The 25,476-nt window shown below is 37.0% G+C and overlaps 1 protein-coding gene across 1 annotated transcript; it reads left to right on the plus strand.

The window, feature by feature from the left end:
• The first annotated feature begins 42 nt into the window (after positions 1 to 42).
• On the plus strand, positions 43 to 25,412 carry LOC115449148. The gene is given in 11 exon segments (XM_030176875.2): positions 43 to 485; positions 8,125 to 8,302; positions 8,443 to 8,509; positions 8,589 to 17,406; positions 17,598 to 17,686; positions 18,886 to 19,071; positions 19,386 to 19,432; positions 19,434 to 21,632; positions 21,789 to 22,163; positions 22,316 to 22,392; positions 22,395 to 25,412. Coding segments are annotated over 10 exon segments (13,362 nt in total). The 5' UTR covers positions 43 to 485; positions 8,125 to 8,132; the 3' UTR covers positions 23,729 to 25,412.
• The last annotated feature ends 64 nt before the right edge of the window (positions 25,413 to 25,476 follow it).

The following is a 25,476-nucleotide window of genomic DNA, read 5'->3' on the forward strand; positions in this document are numbered from 1 at the left end:
GTGACGTCTCACATAGGTATTTTATTGATTACTAACCTTATTCCACGATACAGGCCGTTTGCAAAACAAAATAACACAATAACTATAACCGTTTTTGTAGTGATAGATAAAATATGCGTTGCGGGTGTGAACGTGGCTGCAGAAGGAAAGTGTGTACGGATATGTGAAACCAGTAGAAAAAACAGCGGCAATCGGCGCGCGGTACTCCCTAAGCGGTGTTCGGCGGGCGAATGATTCTTGGATTGGCTGCAGGCCGCGCTACCGAAGCCCTGGGCGGAGGGGCGAGGGTCCCCGTCCTTGCATCGCTACATGTCGCTCCGCTCCACAGTCGCCGTCCGGTGTCGACAGAGACGAACAAAGAATAGCTATAATAAAGAACTATAACCACACAGGGCACATTGGAGCTCTTCAAAATGAGCGTAGCCATATTGGTGTATAGCGGAGTTTAGAAATAAAGTTTATTGAATTTGATATAGACTCTACAGGTTAGTGAATCATTACATTGCGTCGAACCTACCGAAATACTTATTTAAATGCATGATGGCGTCGGTTTCTTCATGCGGAATAATGTGCGCGCTGCTGTGTTGAAGACGAAATGTGTGAAATTAATACCCGTACGAGATTTCATACATCTTCGTCGTTTGTTATAAACTTGTAGGTAATAATTTGGTGCATTTTATGTTGAATGTAACTATGACCTAATTACTTATTACGTTTGGTCACGCTGATTATAAATAATGACGTAGTTAGGTTATTTACTAATTTATAAATTCGATTTCACACATATTTATATATTTTTCTGTAATTTATAAGCTGCTCAAGCGGATCTGGATAGGCTTCCACGGCCACCTTTTAAAATGACTTGGAATAGAAGGTACGTTTTGGATTAGATACCTACTTATTATTTATTCTCATTTATGATGTGGGTGTTTATATACTTCAATATAATATTATTTAATTTAAATATAGTTTTATAGCAAACTATTATATAATTATGTTAACGTGGTGTTTGTTGCACCGGAAATAGCACGCTATTTTTTGCATTTAGTATGGTGATGTAACAAAAAAATGATTTCCTAATTACACCAAATAATTATTATAGTAATGCTGTCTTAATAAAAAAAATAAAATAAAGAAAAATAACAGGAGCTTATACAAATAAAATTCATGTTGAGATAATAAATTACATTTATTTTTACAACTGCCATAGTCAATAAGACAGTGCAGGGCGACGCCATCTTGATTTAATTTCATTCAACATCGCGCTGTTTCACCAATGGGACGCAAGGCATAGAGGAGCTGGCGGTTCGCCCTCCATTTTGTAGTGGACACAAAGGAGATAAAAATCGAAAAATGTGCGTGGCGTTATTCTTGAAAAATATTATAGTTTGGGGTGAAGATTCGTGAATTGTTTTCATGTGTGCTTGGAATGTCTGAATGTGCCTCCCATTTGTGTAAGAATCGACACTACGGCAGTTTTACCTTGTACCTAAGTCGTCGTATACCCATTTAGGTAATAATAAATTTGGATATTCAACTAGTTAATTAAATATTGAAATATTATTCGCGTTACAACTATTGGAGTGGATTTGACGCGAGTGAGCAATATAACATCAAAAGCCAAAAGTAATGTAGGCAACTGTAAGTGGGTAATTAATTAATGGTCCTGTACTACATGGGTAGATAGTTAAAAGTATTTGTATTGTATAACTTTTGAAACTCTAGTAAATAATTGCCAATTGGTTCGTCGACATACCAACCTAAGTAACATTTTGAGGAATAGCTATACACCTACTTACCTACTCGGAATTGTTTTGTCTTCCATTATACTCGGCACCTATCCTATCTTATTCAGATGTCTAAAATGTTGTATTGATGAACAGCTTATGCAGGTGCATTTGCTGCCTATAACTCAGTCGTCTTCGTGCTCGAATCATTCGGCGAATTATTCGCCAAGAGTCTGAATAAGGCATCATTGTTCTCTTTCTTACAAGACCTTATCACGTCAGCCATATTCTCTGAAAAAAGGTATTTATTAATAATTGTTATATGAATTTTTTTCTATATTTTACTTTATAATGTGGCGCTAAAATAGCGTTTACAATTCACATTTTGTTTGCCATAAACGAGCTGAGTTGCCAGGGGATAGTTTCATAATATCCCAAAAAGTTGCTGTGAAACCCCTCTAAAGAAAAAATAACAGACAAAAATGTCTTAATTTATTTTATTTTAATTTTACATAATGTAGGTAAGATTTTGGGGGGGATTCGTATTGTTAATAAAATACAAAATACGTTTGCTTGATTTTAGCAATTGTTTCTTAGCTCGTAGTTTCTTCTCATGACTTTGTTACTGTTTGTACATCTGTTTCGTACATCTTTTCAAAGGTGAAAATTATAAAATATTTGTGGTAGGGTAGGTATATGCCGCGTCGAGAGAAACTTATGTGAATCTCCCAATGGATTTTGGTTAGTTTCAAAATGGTTGGACATTATTCTTATACTCATAATACATACTTGCGAAAACTTCATTCCCACAACGTTGTCAGAAATTCAGTTTTAATACAAGTAAGAATAATATTACACCTGTATTATCTTTCGTTCTGAAAGCCCTCCAAATTTATCCTGACTTAATTCCTTTTTCATTGTTGCCTGATAAAATCGGATTGAATGCACACCAATTATATTCTGCCAAATATGTTTACAAGTGGCTTGGTTTAAGTGAAAATATCATTTTTGTTAAAAAGGAAGAAGACGAAACTTTTTTGTATGTATTAGTGTTTCAAAAGCACTTTTTTTTCTTTGCACTTCGAGCGGGAAATACCCGTTTAGTTTCTGTTAAGTATTGTGAAACATTTGTGAGGGGATTACAAACAATAAATATTAGATTTGGCCGATATTGAATGTCTTCTGGCTAATGCTTATTTTTATTGGTAGGAAAAATTCAAGAAGGGCACTGGCTTGACATTAGCTCTACCTCAACAAACGAAAAATCATGATTTCTATGAATCCAGAAGTAAGAATCAACACTGTGGAATAGAACTACTTAACGCATTTTTACAAATATGTCAAAATAGAGTTTTGGAGAGCTAGTTTGTAGAATCAAACCAAGTAAATAATAGCAACATGTATAAAAGAAAAGCAGTAGGTAGTAGGTACCCTACCAGATACCAACGGCTATCATATTACTTACTGCCAGACATGTGAGAGCGAGTCAGACGTAACATTTCAAGAACTTGTACAAACAAGAAATAGACATTGGACATACGATACCTGTCAAGCATTGTTCGTCAGCCAATACTTTAATCAAGGTAGCGTGAATGTGACCAAAACGTGACACTATCGACAATCTTGCGGTGACTGGATAGAACTTATCATAATTTACTAACCGTCTCTTGACATGTGGTTCTTTCTGACTAAAGTTACGTTCCTATAAATAATTTGATTGTTTACATGCCCCTGAGCATCGTCTGATTACCAAACAAATTTCTAGACATTGCTGTAGGATAATTAGGTGATAGAATCTACATATTTGTTTACCTATTTTTTATTATAAACAGTATGAACTCTTATACTAGTGCTGATTGGCAACTTCAAGTAGAGTAGTGCATGAAGAATATTTGTTGTAGGATTACAAATTTGATTGTATTCTAGTGATTTCACAGTACTTTCTATTCTATATCTCGTGTCTCGTAGTTACCGCATAGTACAAAGGATGGGATGCCTTTTGCTCTAAATTATTGTAAAACATAGTGTCTATTTCAATTCCTTCTAGTTTCTATTTGATGAATTGCTAAGTTTGCTGTTTCAATCACTCGTAATACAATACTATATCATTGTTCTTTAAAGGGTTTAGTTGGTTTTACAAATAAAAACTGATGAATACATTTTTGTGTTACTACGTTGTGTACTTTGTTCAAAACGTAGAATTACATATAAGGCTGTTTAATGATTTACTAAGAATACAAGTGTCTTTTTTTTCTGTTTTATAAACGATTAAACAGAAAAAAAAACATTTGTTTTCTAGAAGAACTTTTAACAGATAACACACTAGAACATTTTTAAGGACTAAGTAGATAGAACATCGCAACATTGTACTATAAAAAGAATATGTCACTTACCGTCACGCAGCATTCGAGTCTTGGCATTGACAACGATCATCGGAGCGTAATAAATTGAATGCTAGAGTAAGATATGCTTTGGATCAGGAATATAAAACACTGCTCTGCGACTCTTCTCCCAAAACGTTGCTAAATTCAAGTGTGACTTCTAATATTAGACAAAATTGGGCTCCGATTGTACAAAATTTGTTCTAGACCACTTGACGTGTTGAAGGAGTTGGCAAGTTAAATGAGAAAGAAAAATAAAAGTAAAGTTTAATTAACTCTTGAGTACAGATTGAAATATAAGAGGACGGCTACACCAGGAATTCTACGGGGAATCTAAAGGGGGTGAGAGGTTTAATAAAATTAGGTTAGTTCTGTGTGCGCGTACGCATTAAGTTTAAAATAAATGATATCTAAACGTTCGTTAACAAAACTTCTTAATTTTCTCAAAATATAATTTATGGCTGAATGTCCATTTCTACAAATATCTGTTGGTAGGTACTTCATTTTCTATAGTATTCAAGATAGACCGTTAAAATTATAACTTATCTTTACTTCTTACGGCATTGCTGTGAAATATTTTAATATTTTGTTATGACCGACGCAATGCGTGCCATGTTTGTTTTTTTTCCTTGACGATATAAATCGTGAAACACAGTATTCTTGTTATTTAAGTTTTTGTTCTCAACCATAAATAATATAATAAAAAAAATATCTAACGTGGATACCAGAGCCAAAGATAATGAACTTGGAAGGGTTAAAATACTGAGAAGACGTATATTTAAACATTAATAAAGCAAGGATTACATTAATAAGCAAACATTAAGCAACCAAGGAAATCTGAACCCACACTAGTGAGCTCAGAAATGGAAAGACCACATCTGTGGTTTTATTTCATCAACTTATGTCGGAGTAAATCTTATTCTCCCTATTACAGCATTGTTATTTTGGTCTATTATTTTAATTTTATTACCTGATATCCTAGTCTGCAACTCTTTTATATTCTTGTACCTTTTATTCGGATTTTACAAAATACATTGCAGATTGTGTAGATGTTCTAGGGACTTAACAATGAATAGGGATTGCGAAGCAAACCAAAACGAGTTAAACATGTTTGAACATTGTTCAATTAGTTGACATCTTGTTGAACGAAATAGCATTATATTTTGCTAGTATTTTGTAGTTAATATAATTGTATACGAGTTTATTTAATGGCTAATGAATTTTCGATATTTACGCTTATAATAACCCGTTTTTCACCGTCCAAGTATAAAAAATTACAAAAGGACAGGAGAAAATGGAGCTGTTGCTCGCGAATACGTCCCTGTGAAGATATTTTACTCAGCTAATTTTGATAATAATCTTATTTTCAGTACTTGCTGTGGAAGCATCGAATATGTTTCTTCTTCTATAAGTACTTATTTCCCAAAATGGCTTTAGTAAAGGTCCGAGCTTTCTAGTTTTTATCCTTGAAATTATTAAATAAATCGATGAGTGCGTATGGCCAGAACGCTATCCATATTGTCCATTCGAAACATAAACGAAGAGGTTGTTGACCTAATTGCGGACGCCACGCCTTCAAACAGTAGCGAACATATCAACTTCGAATTCGATATACAGCCGCGGCCCTTTTTATAATACGTAATAATATTACACACTGATGTAATTGGATCTTGCATACCATAAACCGGCACATTGGTGTTTAACTACAATACCTAAGTAGGCCTCCCTGGGACTTGATATAAGTACTAATATTATTATTAAAATTGTCCTCTTTAAGTTGTTGATCTCGCGTAATACATACGCATTAATTTCATGGTAATTTAGCGCAATTTAAAGATTTATACAGTCCGTAATGGTTAATTCCTTTTTCTCATAATCGTTCCTTGTCAATAGTGTTTATACACATCTGAGTTCAGGTAGAATTGGGGTCTGCGAGCCGGGATTCGACCGGAGGGTGCGCTGTCGGGAATGATAAAAATATTTGAGCACATGCATGAATGCGGTCAGACAAACACGTCAACGAATAGTATTTATTGGACGGACGTTGTAGGCAATATTGTATTATATGTAGATTGTATACTGCCAGCGTGGGTCGATAGGACATAGCTCTTGAAATGCTTTTCACACTTGTTAATTTTTTTGTGCCTTATAAATTATATAATAATTACAACAGTACCAGCTTTTTTGAATATGCTTCCAGTTACTGTTGAGAGATATAGTGTGTTTATTAAGGCTGTCGGAAGCAAGGGATATAATTATAACATAAAAATAAACATGGGCTTCTATATTTCATAGTAGAATGGTTTTTAAATTCGCCTAACCTCGAAACACGGCAACATTGTACTTGTGTAAATGTTGCTGTTGTGCAGAAATTTTAATGAAATATATTAACGCGGTTGTTACTAGATGAGCAGCAAAGAATAGCTGCTATTCTATGGTAGTCATTATCGATAATTTCATCTAATCTTGGACTATGGCAGAGTCAACGGAAGCAAATAGCCGTCCAAAAAAAACAAAACGAAATCTGCCGGGATTGTTAATGTCAATTTCTAACACAAACTTGTTCTGAAACATAATTTTACCATTAAAGGAAGTGATAGCAAACATTTACCTAATATATTAAAATTAAGTATAACGACATACCTTCTTATGCGATATGTCAAGGTGACCATGACCTATACGACATTATGAAAACAACTTCTAATCTTAATGTCCGATACGTTAATGATCAATGTGATATTATTAGTGAGGAAGAATAGCTAAACGACTATACAAATGTACAGTAAGGTCACTTTCGCGACTGCATCCATTCGGGCAATATGCTCGCACTTATTTTCAAGTCTGCATCGGTATATTTACATTGCTACTTGGCCGATGGAAATTATAGTGAACAAGTGCTTGTTCTGAGAAATCCAGTACAAAGTTGGGTACTACGTGTAGAATGTGGACACGGTGGTTTCTGAAAGAATATATTATGTCGCAAAGGTCGAGAGCCGATATATAAAGGTGGTAGTTTTGCCATGATTACATATGTCCACTAAAAAAATTCAAGTGTAAATCATAATAAAGGCATCTCAATTTATAAATTTATGTTTGTGTATATTGCTATGTAAGCAGATAAGTAATGAATTTATGTATAAATCCAGAATTGATTGCATTATTAATTCCTAATGCATTGAGTCATGACGCACAAATAACATTTCTACAACGTTTGTTACTGGCGGTTAGGGGCTTGTGATTATTTTTATTTTATGTAAAATGAGATGTATAAATTTGACTGATTAGTCGTGTGTGTCTGGCCGATATTATAGTTCCAAAATAATGAATTTAATGAAGTAGGCGTGTTTTAAAAGTTTGTTCTCTTCTAGCAATATTGGGATCTTTCACATAAATAAATCCATTTGTTTCTGATCTTCCAGTTGGTAGATAGATATTTATTGGCTTCCAACTGTCTAAATGGCTGTATTTAACCTTTTAAATGAATAAACCTTGACTTCATTTGCAATTAAGATAATTCACACTTTAAATCTTCGTAAAATTATAAAAGGTATTGACTTCGGCCTTAAGACAAATTATAACTTTAATAAAACATAAAAGCAAATTTAATCCTAATCATTTTATACTCATAAACTGCTAAGAATTTGATATAAAAGAAAATAAAAATTGACGTGCATAAAATAAAAACTTTATGTAGGTAATGTAATTAGATAACAGCAGATCTCCAACATCGCTGAGAGACTTTATCCATTGTTTTCCACTCCAATCTACCCCCAAGTATTATCAAATAATATAAGTATTTATGTATCGTCAGTTCTACCATCGTCCAATCCTTGCTTCAATGTGTGTGCAATATCAGATGCTAATATAACAACAGCTTTATCAATATCGACGAAAATGACAACTGCAAATCTAATAATATTTACTATCTATTTTGTTTTAGTGTTTGTGACGTATATTTTATATATACTACGTTGTTAAAGTATTTCGTTATTTACCCTATATTGCATTATTTTCAGCAATCAATATGGAGTCGGAATACGATCAGAAGTTCGAGGATATGAAGAAGTACATTCCATTCTTGGAGAGTATGATCAAAAGATTGGAAAGTACGAGCTCGTTATCAGCGAATCCTCGCCAAGCCCAGCTCGATAAAATAAGATCTCTTAGAGATTTACTAATGGATAAGAAGAAAAGGTTGAGTTTTTCCTTTTAACATTAAAACATGTTATATTACATTATTATATTATATGATTATACTCTGTTTATTTACGCGCACAGCATTATGTTTCATGTATTGTAATATATGTTTTCTGTAATAATGTTTATGTTTTTAGGATGAAAATGGAAAATTTGCTGAAATGTGAACAAGTTTTGATTAATTTGTACGCCAAAGTTGAACAGGTACATTACTTTTTCATATATGTTTTTTTATAAATTAATTTAGGTTTTTCTATTATGTAATGCCTTAATTCTTTTACAGAGAGACACCCAACCAACTGCTAAACAGAAGTCAGGTGAAATTGATTCCTCCAGAATGGACAGCAATTCACAATTGGAGATAGTAAGAAATAAGCTCAAACGTGTAATAAAAATACAAGATGGCGCAGATACATTGCCGGAAATTGTTAGAGCGAGTGACGTCGAAGACATTTGCATGAGGGGTAGTGTAGAACCTGCTCTATTTCAAAGAAGACCACACAGAAAATCGCCTACTCTTTCAGACGTCTCTTCTAGTTCGCAAGAGAAAAAGAAATCTCCAGAACAAAATTCTAAACGGAAATATACACGCGTATTATATTCGCCAGAGCCAAGTACGAGAACAAGACCAACAAATCAAGAAACCTCATTAGATCCAGTCCTTTTTAGTCGAAGATCGCCCAAAAAGTCTTCTTCGCACAGCAAAAAAGATTCAAAAAAGGCTTCCAGTACCAAAACATCGTCGAAAAAAACAAAAGATTTAAATATAACATTAAATGTACCGGAAGAAAGTTTAAATTCCTTGAATACAAAAGACATATTGTCGAGAATTATTACTTGTAATGACAACGATGTTGATATTGAAACTCTGAGAGGACTTAGAACGCAAATACTCAGTGAACTTAAACAAACCGGTGCCAATGACGATATTTCGGACCTTATATTAAAGTCATACGCTGAAAAAAAAACCGTTAAACCTAAGGAGGAAATAGAAGAAGGAGAACTGTCTGATAGTGAAAGCGAAGCAATAGAGAGTATTTATGGAAGTTTAGTGCTTGTCGAGAAAGATAAAACGAAGAGCGAAGTGAAATCTATCCAAGAAAGTAATCAACCGCGTAAAATACAAATTTGTCTAGTTATCAACTCGAAAGAAAGTGAATCTTCCAATAAGACGTCATCAAAACAAATCCAAAATACCATTGATGATGAATGTGACTTAGAGATGTTTATTGATACAGAGAGTAAGAAAATAGAGCCGAAGAGTGAACAATTTCCTAAAGAAGAAAAAGCTAAATCCACAATCGATACGATAAATGATTCTACAGCGGATGTGCTCGTTATAGATGATGATGACCCAGTTGAAATTAAACAAGAATCGCAGAATATAAAAAAAACCGATACCAAAAAAAATGATGATAAAGATATAATTGGAACTGCTACAAAGGATGATAAGGTTGTTGATAAAAAGCGAGTGAGTGAAGCGAATAAAGACGTCACGAGTAAGAAAACAAGTGATAAGATTGTTCATAATAAAGAAGCTAATTTAATAATTAAAGATGTAGTGAATAAGAAAACAAGTGATAAGCTTATCGAAAAAGATGAAACTATTGAAAATAAGGATATAAAAAGCAAGGAAAAAACTGAGGACGTTTTTAATAAAAAATACGATTGTGAAAAAACTAACGATGGGTCTCCAGACAAAATTAAAGATAATAATACAAAATCTGATTCATCTCTTCTATTTAAAGCTAACTTTTATAAACCGATATTAGAAGAAGAAAATGCAGGGTCGCCTGATAGCTCAGTTGTAAATCAAAAAGACAATAGTATTTTACCCCTTGAAACTTCGAAGTCGTTATGTACTGATATATCAAAACTAATTAACAAGAATGAATGTGTTGAAATCCCCTTGTTGAACGAACCTATTATTTCTAAGAAACCTATAGAAAAAGATATTGATTCTCAAATCGACATTTTGCAGGCACTTAAAAACGAAATATTGAGTGATAATATAATGCCCACATCACGTCTCGATGTTGTTACACCCCCACTTCACCAACCTAAGCTTACCAAAATGTCCCATGATCAGGGACTTATGCCCAAAAAGAGAATATCTATTGAAAAATATAAGGAAAAAACAACACCCGTAACGTTGAGCCTTTTTCCTAGTGGTAAGCTTAAGTCGCCACTTAGAGATGACGGTGTTAAAAAGCAAAGTTTAAAATTAACGGAAAAAGAATGTGAAAGATTTAATTTTCCTGCAAAATTAGATATCAATGATGAAGTAAGTTCTGAGGACGAAGTGCGAAAGGGATCAGATATGACAATTGATGAGATATATTCCAATTTTGCTCCAAAATCACCAGATCACGAAGATACACGGTTTATAGGAAAAACGCAACCAGTCATTATACCTATTGATCCGGTTAAGGCGTCAATAGTAAATGTTAAAGCAGATGTCGATATGAGAACATTGTTGCCTCTGCTATCCCCCAAGGAAACTTCAGTGGCTGGTAATACAACACCATCATCTTCTACTTTCCAAAAGAGTAAAGATCTTAATAAGCAAGAAATGAAAATATCTAAATCAACGACTTTTCCGAGTAACAATTTTGGTCCTAATATGACTCCTAGAAGTTTTGAGGTAAATCAATTATCTGACTTTAACACTACTAATTCGCCCCGCCAGCACGTATATGCTCCTTCCTTTTCTTTGTGCGATTCGCGTGATGCAACTGAACGCTCAGTTTTGAATGATGTGAGTTCTCCACTCGATTCAGAAATAAACATAGGAATGCGAACATCTCGTCGGAATGATAATGATCATGATTCAAGAGGTAATATTTCACATGCTGATAAACACAGTGACAGGTCTTCGGTGAGCAAAAATGATGATAGTATGCAGGGTCATGAACCTATGACACCTTTACCTGTATTTGGGTGGTCTGAAAGCCTATCTACGCCTAATTCATTTGTAATGTCTGAAGGACCGAAACCACTTATGAATTTTGGAAGACTAGATCGTCCCACAACGCCGAATCATCCCTTTGGTAGAAATGATTGCCCTACGACCCCGATACACCCATTCGGCCGATCAGATTGTCCTACCACCCCAATACATCCATTCGGCCGCTCAGATTGTCCTACGACCCCAATACATCCATTCGGCCGCTCAGATTGTCCTACGACCCCAATACATCCTTTCGGCCGGTCAGATTGTCCTACGACCCCAATACATCCATTCGGCCGATCAGATTGTCCTACGACTCCAATACATCCATTTGGACAATCTGATTGTCCTTCAACACCGAGTCATCCATTTGGAAGGTCGGATATACCACCAGCATCAAGCCATATGTTCGGGAGGACTGACTGCCCCGCAACGCCTAGTCACCCGTTTGGAAGAATGGATTGTCTGCCAACACCAAACAATCCCTTTGTAAGAATGGATTTTCCTGTTGCGCAAAGTCAAACATTTGGAATGTCGGATTGTCCTACCACGCCTAGTCATCCATTTGGCAGATCTGATTGTCCTCGAACACCTAATCATCCTTTCGGGATTTCAGAATGTCCAAACACACCTAGCCATCATTTTGGCCATGTTGACGGTAGCACGACTCCGAACTACTCATTTAGTAGAGCAGATCAAACCCAAAATACGTCCATTAACCAACAGTATTCAAAAGATCCAAGATTAAACAGACGTTCCGAATCACGACCCCAACGCGATGAAAGAGATAACAGGAATTATAGTAACAGACGTTTTAATACGGGAAGTTATTACCAAACGCCAAATAGATCTTATGGTAGATCAGAATCCTATAGAAATTATGACAGAGATGATGGACGTGACAGAGAGAGAAGTAGATCGACGTCACAAAATGAAAAAAGTTTTGAGTGTGCAAGGTCTAAGGAAAATAGAGGATATGTTTCAGATAAACGAGGGTCATATTATGATTATCGATCGAGGCGTGGAGAAAGAGATCCAGACGATATATATCGACGAGATAAAAGCGTAGGACGGGACCAAGGGACTCAAGAAAATTTACCATCTCGGTCTAGAGCCCACAGTGTCAGTAAAAACGATAACAAGGAAAAAGAAAACGATAACAGGCTTTCGGTTAAATCACACGCGGGGCGATCTTTTACTATTGACACAAGTGTAAATTCAACATTCCAAGATATATTAAAAAAGAAAGGATTAGACGTAGTTGATCAATCCTTCGATTCACGCAGACAACGAGCATCAAGTTTGGGACGTTCTGACTCTTGTTTCGATGCAGATAGAACAAAGATGCAATTTGCTGATGATTCGAAATACAGAAGTAAGACTTACAAACGTGCTTCTAGCGTAGGAAAGGATTTGTTATGTGACAAAAATGACAGTTACGAGAAAGTAAAAACGGACTTGAAAAACTATCAAAAGAATCTTATTAGTCAGAACGAAAAGCAACCAGTTACAAAAACTCTAATATCAGAAGATAATAAAGTTGAAAAAAAATATACTGATAGTACAAAACATAAGTCTGTGCCTAGTACCACAAAAACAAGTAAACAGGCATATTCCCCTAAAAAAAATTATCGAGATCCACGCATGCGCAGGGATTATGAAGATAAAAATAGCTGTCGGAGCAGTGGACACTCTTATGACAAAAAGAAACATGGAATTAATTATTCTAATGATAATCTCGCCAAAGGTGCGGTTTTGGGATCGGGTTATGGTGTAAAGAATTATAAAATACCAAAAATAAAACGAGTTATTAATGATGATGAAGTTAAGCAGGTCGAAGAAAAAAATGTTCCAGTTGAAAGAACAGTAAATAAAGTTGATTCAAAAGCCATTATAAGTAAGAAACAGTATTTAAATGATGAACAAAACACTGCGCTAGAAGAAAGTCCAGGAAGGAGGATAACAAGGTCTTTAAAAAAGGATAAAACGGCGGATACTTCCACTAAACGTGATGGATTTGAGGTTAGAAAATCAAAGAGGGTTGTAATATACGACTCAAGTTCAGATTCAGATTTAGAGTCAAAAAACAAAGACTCCGTGGATAGTGATATTCAATCGAATGCCGCAAAGGAACCTAGTAAATTAGAATATTTTGAAACTAATAAAAATGAACAGACCGCAAAAGATTCGACAACATTTGACAACCAATCACTTTTTGATAAATTTGTGTCAGATCCCGTAATTGATAATATCAATGCTTTAATAGCAGACCTAGATCATCACATAGATAACTCTACAACTAAGGAAAGTGAAAACTTAAACAAAGATATAGATATGGACTTAGGTAGTACTGATAATTCGGAAGAAATATCTTTATCAAAAGAACTCACTTTAGATTCTACTAAGAAAGATATTACTGCACAAACGAATGTTGTAGAAGAGTCAATTAAAAATGATATGCAAGAAAAGGTTGTTAGCTGCGTTAATACGTCATCTAATACCTCGCTATCAAATTTAGATGCTACTAATAATGAAATGCCAATTATTCAAGAAACGAAAGACATTAATATTAACAAAAGCCAAGATGATGATCATAAAATTTCTAAATTGGATTCAGAGATACCAAGTGACGACAAAATTGTCGCAGATATTAACAAAATGAACACAAATAATGACGCGATAGTCTCAACTACAGATAATGGTAAAGATATTAATAACACTGCACTTGAGGATGAGAAAGTGAAGCCTGTTGAAAACCTGGACGTAAATTACGAAACATCTGCGGCTGACAGCACAAATGAGGTAACTATAGGAAAGACCAAAGAACAGAATTTACCAGATAGTACGAATGACATGCATAATGAAATGAATTCTCTTGTTTCATCCTCACTTAGTTCCGCGGAAACAAAGGATTTTGTAGACCCTAACTTGTCACAAGATCCCGTACCACCTCTTGATTCAATAGGCAGTCTTTTGTCAATATTACAAGACAAGTCCAAAATACATCAACTTCTTAATATGCTTGGAGAACAATCTGGTGATAACGACAAAATAAAGAGAAAGTTAGAAAAACTCAGTGAAATAGCTTCCGACGACGAAGAAGAAGTTTCTGAGCAGACAGTGAACAAAACAGAAATTTCGCATGTTACCAATAAAAAATCTGTTTCAGAGATAAGCAAAGCTGTTGTTGATGAAAAAACTAGCTTACTAATATCTTATAATGATCAAGCTGACAATAAAATAGACAGCGAAGAACCAGCAATACATGATGCGGAAAGTAATGAAAAAAATGTTGGAGACACATTGAATCGTGAATCAGATGATCAGGTTATGACTAAAGATAGCAAAGATTTAAAGGATGAAACTGAAACAGTTTTGATAAAGAAAGGGAAAGGACCTAGAAAAGGTAAGGGAAAATTCGCTAAGGCAAAAAAAACGCAACGTACAACGCGTGCAGGGACTGGGGTAGTTACAAAAAAGCCGACGATAAAAAAGCCGTCTAGGGAATTGTTAAAGCTACGAGAAGATATTAAAGAAATGTTCTTGACTGATGAAATGTTAAATTCAACTGGCATTAGAATGTGTCGGTTAGCAAAGTTAGTAGATGAAAAAAGTACTAATCGGAAGGAAGAGACAACACCATCGGAGCCAAAACCAGTTGTTGTTTTAGAAAAATTTAAAAATAAGAACAAAACTGAAGAGTCACTTGTAACAGACAAAATAACTAAGAAGAAATCATTACAGAAAGTTAAACGTAAAGTTTCGTCATATGATGATAACACAACAAATGAAGAATGTAGTACATCTCCTAGTAAATCAAAACTTTTATTGAAAAATAATTCAGTGCCGATAAAAGACAAATCAAAGGCAAAAGCTTCTAAACAAGAAGACATAGATCCTTATCAGTTTGAAGTAGATTGTGTTGACACAAGTACGCCAAAGGGGAGTGACTCTGAGGAAGCATCAGATGATGAGATCAATTCATTAGGTTCGTCAAAAAGTTATGGAAGCAGTGAATTATTAGCAGATCTAAAAAAAGCCAAACCTAAACGTCGAGGTAAATCATGGCAAACTGGCGTTATTAAGACTAAATCTAAAAAGAAGAAACAAGCTAAACCGGCTGAAAAAACTTCAGATATTGGGTCGTTGAATAAACGAAGTAATATTGTTATACCAGACAGTCAATGTTTTGTCGATAAGTTTTATTGTTTCGAAAAAAATGTTACTTCATACTCATGTCGTTTGTGTGAATACAATGGCGAAGACATTGTTCTCCACTATAAAAAACAACATCCACACACTGAAATACCTCTGTCACGAATGAACCCGGGAATAGCTAAAGAAGCCATCGAACAATGCCAAGAAGTCAATTTCCCGGCCATAAGTAAAATATCTACGGATAGATATGTATGTAGATTCTGTTTCAAAGAATTTTCAAAAAATAAAGCAGTACTGGAAACTTTCTTCTGGCATGTCGTTAGTATGCACACAGGTGAATATAAACAAACGTGTTCGGAATGTGCAAATGAAACTTGTCATTTCACCTTAGACATACCGCCTCCTCCCAAAGATAATACCGGGCAACTCATAGGTTACCTGTGCGGTAAATGTAATTTTACGCAAGTATCATTAGAGAATCTTAAAACGCACGTGATTGGCCGTCATAATGATGAACAGACAGATGTTTACACAATCAACTTAGCTGCGATGACAAAAAAGATGTTAAAGACACTTGCAAAACATCAAGCAACGATAGCGCCGCGTGTTTTAAGAAGTTCGCATTCAAATCGAAGCATTAGCGAATCTACTGATGAGCAGAAAAATGATGAAACAGATGAAATTGCCGATACCTCTGCCGTTTCGGAATTGGCCTCAGAAAAGGAAGAAAAAACGATCACTGTTAAAACTGAAAAGAAAAGTAACATTACGTCTATGCAATCAAAAATCACTTTCGAAAACGAAGAAAACTTACCACTTCCATCCAACATGGAGGTCAATTTTGGTTCAGTAGAAATAAAGAAAGAAACTATCGAGCTGCCAGTCACTGACCCGCCAACTCGTGTATCAGATCCTGTAGAACCGGATGTTACGGAAGCCAGCAAAACACAAAATGACACCACTTTACCTGACGATATCATGCTACATGCTCATTTCAAAATTTGTTACAAAAAATCTGGCGCTAAGGAATATGTCTGTTGTATTAATGGAAACGACAATCATTACAAAACAACTTTGTTGATATCTCTGAAAAAACATGTTCAAACCAAACACAACGAGCGTTGGGATGGCTACTGCATTCTGTGCAAAGTGATTGTGACGACCCAAGGTGTACATAATTTCAGAGACTGCCTACACCATTTCCTTGATAAACATATGGGTGAATTCCCAGAGTTAGAAGTACCCACCGAAGTACTAAGTACTCCTACTGAATCGTTAAATAATGATCTTCCAAGTAACAGTTCAAATATTACAGATGTTTCTAAACCATATATAAATGTACGTCCATTAAATCAACTGATATCTAGCCGCCTAGAAACCGATATTCGCGAAGATAGCCCAGTACAATTTCCTAAAATACAAAGCGTGGTGAGCCTCGGGGGTCAAGTAGGCCTATCGAGCGCAAGCCCTAGCTATCCATCAGTTTTGAGTACAGAGGTACAAGAAGACAAGCAGTACAGGTACGAAGATTGGCAAGCAGAAATAATGTCTAAGAAACATCGCGTAGTTCTGAACGCAATGATGGCTGAACAGAAATTAGTTAAGGTGTTTAAATGCACTGGCAAGTTTTGTTCTTTCACAACTGACGATGCTGAATTTGCGCTTCTTCACGCCACAACCCACCAGCGTATTGGTGGTGAGGGCGCGCTCAACTGTTCTTATTGTGATTTCGATGCCTCCCACAACGGGATTGACTTGGTCATGCACGTGTTCCAAGCACACGGAAATTGCTCTTACTCGTGCAAATTGTGCTTCTATAGAGCTGCCTCTAGCCAGTTAGTGAGCTCTCATATCAGTAGATTGCATAGTGAGCGGCAGTCTTTTGATGCTATCCTCCATACAAATACTATGACTGCAACGGCTAAGGATGATAATTTGATGTCGAGGGAAGCAGCCGTGCCTAGCTACGTATGTGGACATTCCTCTTCTGAAGGTAAGCTTTAACTTGCGGTATTATTTGCGTTATTTAATCAAATATTTAGTTTACACAAAAAATATCTGCTGTTTACACAAATAATATGCTGGCTGTAAATATTAACGATAAATAATTATATATGTATTTTATACATCTAATCAAACCCTAAAATATGATTGTCACGAATGAGTTGTATTTAACATTTTCAGATGGGGCCGGTGGTTGTAATTTCCGGACGTACACTCCGACACAGTTTGCGGAACATTTAGTGCGACATCAGGCTCCTTATCCATGCAGTGTACGTAATTATAACAATTACTATCGCCGTAGTATAATTTTCTACGTAAGCCTACTCTACTGTGGGGTAGGCGCAACACACTTCTAAGCATTAACGTCTAATTCTTGTAGGAGCGATTTGACGTTTTAATGACCGGCCGCCTGGTGTCTTCAGTCTTCAGTCTTTAATACTTACTATCATTTTGCTATCATAGTTGTAGATCGCTGTTTTATCAAGTTCGTACGTTTCGAAGAGATAAGTTAGGAGAGGACCTACACACGGCTCTGTTTGTCTAGTGATCGCTCATTTATGCAGCGAATCGTGAGATATTGATTTCGAAGAATTCTTCGCACATTTACGAGCGAAAACCGGGAGGAAGACCATACATATTGCTTTGTCTACTGGTCGTATATTTATACTGGATCGTGATGTTCTGGTTCGATGATTTAAGCTAGCTGTACTCATTGATAAAATAAAATGCGTTGGTTGTTCGTATGATGTAGCGTATGCATATTCCCTAAGGCTTAACTAAATTAATCTTGTGGAGTTGTTGGTGCACTGGTCTAGGTGCATTTTTGTTTATAGGTCGATTATTTAAAGTTGGCATGTACAACTTTATATTGCGCGTTTGTAGAGTCTATGAATAAACATGCGTCAGTCGGCATGACAACGCAATGTTCACTTATCAATAACGTCAAAAAGTATTGCATGTTTTGTTTGTATTTATGTATCTTTCTCTAAAAATATAATTTGAATCTTTTTTTACACACTGTAAAATTGTTTTGGCGTGAGTACTATAAATGTTTCAGTTTTATTTAATCGATCTATACCCCTGCGGGGACAGAAACCTGTTAAAATGTATTTCTGACTTCGTAGTGCCAGGATTTATTTTTATGGCTTTGAATGACGAGACGAACGCGCCGCTCGCCCGATGGTAAACGATACGACTGCCCATAAACGATATAAACACCATCCAACACCTTGAATTATAAAGTATTGTTTGGTATACCACTGCGCTCTCCAACCTAGGACATGAGATGTTAAGTCTCATTATGTTCCGTAGTTACAGTGGGCTACAATATCCTTCAAACCGGAACACAACACTGACTATACATTGCTGCTTGGCAGCAGAAATAGACATTGCGGTTATACCTACCAAGGTGGATTATCTCATGAGAGACCTACCACCTGAAGATAAATAAATAATATATATTTTACAGATATGCTCGATCGCCGTACAGTCCCCTTCTGAATTAGTCCATCACATGAAGATCCACGGTTTGCGGTTGTATCAATGCACGTCATGTGTGTTCGGTGCCGATAATGAACCGGAAATGTTAGCCCACGCGTCCTCCCGCCACCCGGACAAATTACCGCAGGCATACCTCCGAGTTGTTACCAACAAGGTAAGTTTTAATGATTTTATAATTTTTTACGTCTAGGATATGAATTAATACATTGTAGTAAGCAGTTTTAGTTTAGCCAAAGAACATGTTATTACATTAGATTAGCGATCAGTATCTTCTTTTGTATCGAAAGCAAAAAGAGTAATTTGTAGAAGTAATCAAATATAAATGTATACAATCTTTCAGTTCTTTGTAAACTTGCTGTCCTTGTACCACACAAACACGTGGTCATTGTAATTTCCTGGCGAACTAGATATTTGGGTAGAAATATTTAATGGAAACAAATGTCGCAACTAAAATATATTTTTTTTCAGGATGGTTCTTCCGAAATTAGGGTTTTGCCACGAGCGATCTTAAATAAACTAAAAAGTACCATTTAGAGACGTCACATCCAAAGATAATGACAACCCTGTTAGAGAAGCGGAAAGATCTCTGGCGTTGGAAAAACTTATTGGTCATACCGAAGCTATGACTTCCATTGAACCAATAGAGTCTACCACAGATGAGAATAACGACGGTGTATCTGCTGATCCAGGAATTATTGAAGATAGTGAAGTTCTGCTTACAGAAAACATGGAACATGACGTCATGGCACCTCCAGCACTCCTGCCTCACTCATCCCCTAGGCCCAATGAGTTGGAAATTACCGAGGATCTGAAACACAAAAGTGAAGACAATAGCGTAAGTTCTATTAAGACCGAACCCGGAGTTGAGACGAAGAATATCTCCTCGGACACAGTAGTTTACTGCTTGGATAGCGACGATGACGAGCCCAAATCACGTGTTATAGATATATCTGATGACGATCATACTAGCGCACCCACAACTGCAAAGAGTTCACAGCTAGAAGTGCCACGTGAATATAAAAAAGTCCCATTGGATAGCTTGTTCAAGTGTCCAAAATGTTATATATTTGTCCGAAATGTTACAGGGTTTAAGAGGCATCTCTTTACATGTGTTGGCACGAAACCCTTCACCCTTGGTGTCGTGCAATGTCCTCACGGAATCTGCAACACTCACCTCGGTAGTATTGCAGAGATAGCTGAACACTACTTAAAAAATCACGCCGATCGCAAAATTACAATCTATGCCTGTGGTGTTTGCAAAGAAAAGTTTAGATCGGCGACATTGACCAAAAAACACATGAAGACAACGCACAAATCATTCAATTTCGCCGCTAATGCTCCAATATCGATTGAAGGAGACAATAGGGTTTACACTATTAATGAATCGGCACAGAGAGCAACACAAAAAAGGAAGTCATCTTCCGACTCCTCAAAATTGAAACGCTACGGGCCACAGGACATCGATCAACTGCCGATAAACCCGATTCTGGACAGTTTGGTGTATTGTGCCTTGTGCGAGTTCAACACTAAGGTGCGGCTCAACTTGGTGCGGCACCTGCAGCTCCACGCGGAGCAACAGCCCGTACCCGACACAGCGCCCGTCAACCCTGTACCACACCTCGAGTCAAACGAGCGGCACTTCGACAAGATGGTCAACCTCGCTTCCAGCTCCATCATCAATCGCGCACAGGAGAAGCCGACCAGATCAGATTTGCCTCCTGTCTCTCTTCTGGTTCCTGACGCTTCTCGATATCCCAAGTACGTTCCCGACCGCTTACGATACACTTGCGGCGCTAAGAGTTGTTCTTACATATCGCTGGACGAAGTCATGCTCCGCATCCATTGGGAGACGCTTCACTCCAACTCTAACGATTATCTCTGCGTGCACTGTCCGCCGCACCAGCATACCGACATGAACAAACCGTTATCAGCGGTGCGAATTATCGGACATTTGAAGATGCATGAGGAAAATCTTTATGCTTGTTCAAGTTGTAATTTCTATCATTGCAAACGTGCAATATTGGAGAAGCATCTGTCGAAGTGTCCTAATGACCCAAAAGAGGCGCAGGTGATGGTAGTGAGAGAAGGCGGTGTGACGCCTGTCCCGGTGCCGACCCCGCCCGCCACCGTCTCCGCTTCCGCGCCAACCATGGATTTGAAGCCGTGGCAGTGTGGGCTTTGCAGCTTCAAAAGCATGCTCCGACCGGAAGTGACCGAACATTGCTTCAAAATACACCAGTCAAAAATGCAATACAAGTGCAACTACTGCCCGTTTAGGACTTCGGCGGTGGAGAACGTCACAAAACACCAGGCCAATGCCCATTCAAACAAAGCTGGGGATGTGTTTTATTACTATTATAGAGAGGGCTCGATACCCGACGATGATGATGGTACGCCGTTGTGGGTGAAACAGAAACAGAAGAGCGCTGCAGCCGAGCCTGTAGTAAAGGCTGAGATTCCAGAACCTTCTACTTCCCAATCTGCAGTAGATCCAGTTACGCCGGTAGTTCCTGTAGATCTAAATATAGTAAAGCAGGAGGTTGAAGATTTAGAACTATCTGAGATAGACAAGGCTGACGATGATCTTTGTAAGAAATTCGGCGAGTACTGTGAGCCAAAAGGTGTGAAGTACAAGTGCCCGCTGTGTACTGCTGTTGTAGAAGACACAGCTGAAGCTATGCAATCTCATTTGTACGAAGAGTTGAAGTATAGAAAGTAAGTATGCATAAAAGACATGTATTACATAAAAAGATTTAAAGTACGAGTAAATAAGGTTAATTTTTTTTGTAATAACTTAGTAGAAGATTTAGTAATAATCAACGAACATCTAGTAAATATTTTACCAGCATAATTATTTTATTCATATTTCAGATGGGCCTGCACCGTCTGTTCTTACAAAGCCTTCCATAAAACTGGGCTAAACGAACACATCAAATCGGAACACCGTAGACACTTTCAAGAGCCGGTCGAACTACCCACAGATAAGAACGTAGAACAATGGGTTGCCGGACTGATAGAGCATCAAACAAGTCTAATAGAAAAGGCCAAACAAAATCCGCCCGTAGAAGACAAACCTTCCACTTCTAAGGGTGTCACTGATGAAGCAAACTTGGAGGAGCTTAAACAAGCGTTCGGATCGTTTGGCTCACCGCGCGACTCTCTACTCTGCTGTCCGAAGTGTAGTTGCACTTTGAAGGACGAGGCAGCCATGAAGGAACACTTGGAAAGCGAACTGAACAAAATAAGGTAAGGTTTTGTTATTTACATTGCGGTGCAGGTGTTCGTGTTTTATACTTGAAAATACTATGCAATTTATATTTCTATTTTACACACGGGCGGCTGCATTTTGCGCCTGGATAAGTTTCTAAAAAGTGAGTGATTAAATAACGTTATTTCAGGTGGTGCTGCAGTATTTGCACGTTTATGTCGCAGACGTATCATGAGGCGCAGTTCCATTGCAAGAGCCAGCATTCGGGGCGAGTGCGTCTCCGCGCGAGGCGTTGCGCGACCCCGCGCGCCGCGCTGCCTGGGTGCGCGCCGTGTTGCGGCACCAGCTCCGCGAGCTCACGCACGAGCCTGCGCACGAGCCCGTGCACGAGTCCCCGGATGAGTCCGCGCGCGAACCCGCTCACGAGCCTATGCATGAATCCACGACCGAAGCTGCGCAAGAACCCACAAAAGCGTCCGCTACAACGCTCATCGACACGCCCACAGCCGACTCCGATGATAACTCTTTACTGGTAGTTAGGTACGAGGAGCGCGTGTCCTCTACGGCAGATTTGAGTAAACGAAAAAGAAGCGCACCCGTCGACAGTGACGAAGAGAAACTAGTCATTGACGAGTCTGAACCGGTCAAGAAGGCTAAGTCTCAGCCTAAAACGTGCCCGCATTGTGATTTCAAGACTAAGTGGACTAACGCGTTAAGAGAGCACATACTGAGACATTACAATTTGAAACCATTTAAGTGCAAATATTGCGACTATATGGGATACAGGCCTTCGGTTCTCAAACACACAAGAGCGGAGCATCCAAAAGAGCGTGTCTGCATGGAATCAACGCAGATCCCATCGGAACCACCGCAGGTAATCGACCTGCCGAAACATCACATGAAGAAATCTAGCATCCAAGATGATATCGCCAAGCAGATCTGTTTACATTGTGAGAAACTTGTTTCGGATAAGGACATGGATACACATATACATGAAAATACGGTGACAGAGTTTGGTAAGAAAGGCGAGGTGGTAGTGAAGTGCTGTATTTGCCTAGAGTTGCGGTTGGATGCGCAGTCTTTGCAGGACCATCACAACTTATGTCACCCTGGAGTGCCTATCAACTACGCGTTCTTCAAACTGCATTGTGATTCACGAGAGTGCTACTACTGTGGGCACTGCGGCCTCCGGTTCAGCTACCTACGGGATTTGAGATCGCACCACAGAGCGACACACAGTGGCGTGCAGATGAAATACACCGCTGCCCATCCAGGCACAGCTATTGTTCACGACGACTCGGCCAAGAGGAAAAATGATGATGAATCTGTTGAACCATCACCAAAACGTGTGGCGAGGAAGTCTACTACCAAACTACCTTTTAACGCAGTCGCTAAGAAGTCAACTACGAAATTGCCTCATAGTGTGAGTGATGCGGACAAAGAATATACATTTTACGGTACTAAAGCTAGTTCGCTGAATGAGTACGCTAATGTGACGACCTTGATGCCGTTCTGTAATACTTTGGTGCCGTTTACGGTTCAGAAGTTGAGTGAGATTATAAAAATCGAACCTGTTGTGTTGGTGGATAATAATGTACAATAGTGTGATAGTAGAGTGGACTATTGAACCGGTTTTTGTTTTTCTGTTGTCGATAACAGACTGTAAACTGATTGTTGTGTTGAGTGATATTTGATTAATATGTGTAATCATTTCATAATTTCTAAGGTAGTGAATACAAGTTGTATTTGATTTAAAATAAACAAAAGTTGCCAGGATTATTTCAAATTTTGTCAAGTAATCGGGCAAATTGTCAGAATAATATCTTAAGCTTTTATTATTCTGAAGGTCATGATTAAGTGATTATATTTAATTATATCTAGTTGATTACAGCTCAGCATAAACATCTGATTTGAAGGAAGAAACGCAGTTTTAGTCAAACATTGCTAATTAAGAACGTTGGTAAAATATAATCTGTGATTATATTGTATGAGTGTGCTTTGTGTTCCATGTGCATTTATTGAGAGAATAATTAATATTTAGATATAGCCAAGGTACTTGGTATCATAGCTAGTTGCCGACTTTGAATAAGTTTTGTATATAACGTAGAGAGATAAGGATAAGGTGTTACTACGTTTGTCTACTTTATACTTAACAAATGTTAAACGCAGTAGGCGAGCGAGTACGGGCGCGAGGTGTAATCAGATGACACCTACTTATAAATATGAGGAATCTAGCGTTTATTACCTATCTATTTATGTATCTGTTTACATCTATAAATCTGTCTTGTGGATAAACAATGTATCAATTATAATATAATTGGTCGAAAGTCAAAACCTTGTTTTAGTTACATTAAATTGTAAGAGTAGAAATATCACTGATAATAATAACAAAAAATATCTCGTAATTTCAGCTATAAAGTCGTATATATTGTATTTTTACCTAAAAGTGAACTGTTCCTCAGTTGCATTTCTTCATAATTATGACACTAATGTACTTAGTATGTAGTGGTTATGTGTGCCAAAAAAAGTAAAACATAAATTTATGTCTATAATATAGAGTGTAGTAATTCTGTAGTTTCAGAGGCTAAGATATTAAATAAAGTAAGCACCATATTTTACATATTAGTCAAACATGGACCCAGTGTCATTTAAATACATATAGATCAAGATTTCAACTTAGTCAATATATTAGTTTTGTCTATAGGTCTAGATTGGTATTTATGCATTTTTTATACTCTCTTTTTGTCTAACCACATAGCCCTTTACAATGTATACTGTGTAATGATCTAATCTCACATTTAGAACATTATATATTTGAGGGCGATACACAGCTGTTTTCTGTCATGTTATGACACATCTACATTGCGGTAATTAGTTTCAGCATACTTACTATCAGTCTTACTTAAAAGAAATTTGTGTTCTAACCAAAAAAAAAAAAAAATTACTCGACCAACTGTAAGTCAAAACCCGCCATCTTGCCTCTAAATAAGGTTTAAACTAGGAATCGGTGATTTTTTTGACAGCGGTTCAAGCAATTCTTAACAACCTCTTAACGCTAAAACAAGTTTATAAGTAAGACTGTATAATATGTATATTATATAGTTTAGTGTTATAGTTAGATTATTGCATTCAAGGTATAAGTGTCCTGATTGTAATAGTTTGCTGTGAAATGTAACCACCTTATTTTTAAATGTTAAGCAATGTTTTAACCATTCGCTGTGTAGTCACTTTGATAGGTCGAATAAATTGAAAGTAGAATTAAAACGTTGGTTAAATTAATGAATAAAAACTCGGCAGACCTTTATTGTAGTGTATAAATTTAACTTCCTCACATATCTAGTACGCTACACC

The sequence above is a fragment of the Manduca sexta genome, chromosome 9, assembly GCF_014839805.1.
Source record: "Manduca sexta isolate Smith_Timp_Sample1 chromosome 9, JHU_Msex_v1.0, whole genome shotgun sequence".
NCBI lineage: Eukaryota > Metazoa > Arthropoda > Insecta > Lepidoptera > Sphingidae > Manduca > Manduca sexta.